Below are 1,506 nucleotides of genomic sequence, written 5' to 3'. Positions count from 1 at the left end.
ATATATATATATATAGGCAGTCAGACAGGCCTGGGCCCTCCAAGGACGGAGCATGGAGGACAAGACATCGTGCAACCGTGGGGGAGACAGGCGCTTCTGCTGTGGGCTAGACTTCAAGGAAAATGACTAACAGAATGAACTCTCTCACCTCCCTGGTGATGCTCATCAGGGATGGAGATTCTACGTAGGTATCAATCACCTTGGAAAAGGCAGGGAGAGTCACTAGGCCAACCTCTTTCAGCACAACCCCTGTTCTGCATTCAGGCAGAGCTTCCTTTGGGACATGCTTTGCCATTCCATCCTGATTGAATCAATTTGACCTGAGTGATTCTACTTGTCATTACATCGGTGGGCCATAGTTTTGTCCCCCCCTTGTGCCCATCTAGTGAGGTCCTGTGGGAACACCTTGCACCAGCCTCCACTCATGCATGGTTTTGTTCTCTAAAAATCCCTAGAAGAGGTAGGTTCCTGGGCAAGCCACTGGCATCCCCTTCTGTCCCTCTCTCAGACAGAAGCTTTCCTTCCATCAATAAAGAGATCCTGATCTTCACCTTCATGGTTCCTAAAACTCATACTTCACTTGAGAGCACCCCAGCTCATCCCAGAAAGCTTTCAGCTGGAGAGATGTTTCCCCCTCTATCAACAGCATGAAATATAGTTCTCTTCACTGGTAACAGCAAACGACTTTTGTGTTGCAAGCCCCATTGGCAGTGTCTTCCAGACAAGTGAAGGCCCACTCTTTCATGCTCCACACACGCTCAACACGTTCATGCATCCCCTCTCATCTAAGGTACGGCTCCAATCTGTAGCTGAAAATGAGCCAGCTCTGCTGATACACACGAGAGGCAAGGGATGGATGAGGAGGGGAAAAGAAGCATCCCACGGGGTACAAACCCACAGAACCCTCAAGAGATGTGAGAAGCATAGAGAGCTATGGATTGCCACCATGGGCCAAGGGCCTCTGCCCCTTCTCTGGCCTCTGTAGATGAGGTTGTGTTGGCAGCTGCTGAGGTCTCTTCCAAAAGGAATAATGTGTGTAGCTCTTCTGTCCTCCATTTCCAGGGGCCTCACATGACAGCTTCCAAGTAGTCCTGGTGAAAACACTGACACCACAGAAAGTGGAACGTGCTATACAATGGGTCCCAACACTCCTTCCTCGGGTCGTCACAGTGCTGACTTGGAGAGCAGTGAGCCTAAAGGAACAATTGGGTGTACTGTGGAAAAGCTGCTTTTCCTGGAGCACTGGGTGGGGCAGTGGCCTCACAGACCCTCCAGGAATCTGCTTGCCCAAAGGCAGACAGAAGTGAGTGAATTGCTAACCATGGCAGGGAAAGCAATGAGATAAGCTGTCAAAGAACTAGCTCCTCAGGAGGCTGGGGGCCAGGGAGCTCAGGGCCTGGAATTTCGGGAAGTGGAGGAGGGGCGAGTGCGGGCTGCAGGGTAGGGCCCAGAGAGGGTCTCCAGGTTCAGGGAAGCCCACAGAAGGATCCGGAGGGGTTGGGACAC

At 51.8% G+C, this 1,506-nt stretch overlaps 1 protein-coding gene across 1 annotated transcript in view; it reads right to left on the bottom strand.

Moving 5' to 3' along the window:
* LOC101561175 (FACT complex subunit SSRP1) overlaps window positions 1-1,506 on the bottom strand; it is a 9,704-nt gene that overhangs the window by 5,978 nt on the left and 2,220 nt on the right. The window contains exon 3 of the mRNA XM_004640048.2: window positions 149-199. Coding sequence (XP_004640105.2) covers window positions 149-199 — 51 coding nt within the window. The remainder of the gene's footprint in view (window positions 1-148; window positions 200-1,506) is intronic.

This window comes from Octodon degus, unplaced genomic scaffold (genome assembly GCF_000260255.1).
Source record: "Octodon degus isolate 3935 unplaced genomic scaffold, OctDeg1.0 scaffold00117, whole genome shotgun sequence".
Classification (NCBI taxonomy): Eukaryota; Metazoa; Chordata; class Mammalia; order Rodentia; family Octodontidae; genus Octodon; species Octodon degus.
The sequence above is the reverse complement of the archived record's forward strand: the minus strand, read 5'-3'. Positions and strand labels throughout refer to the sequence as shown.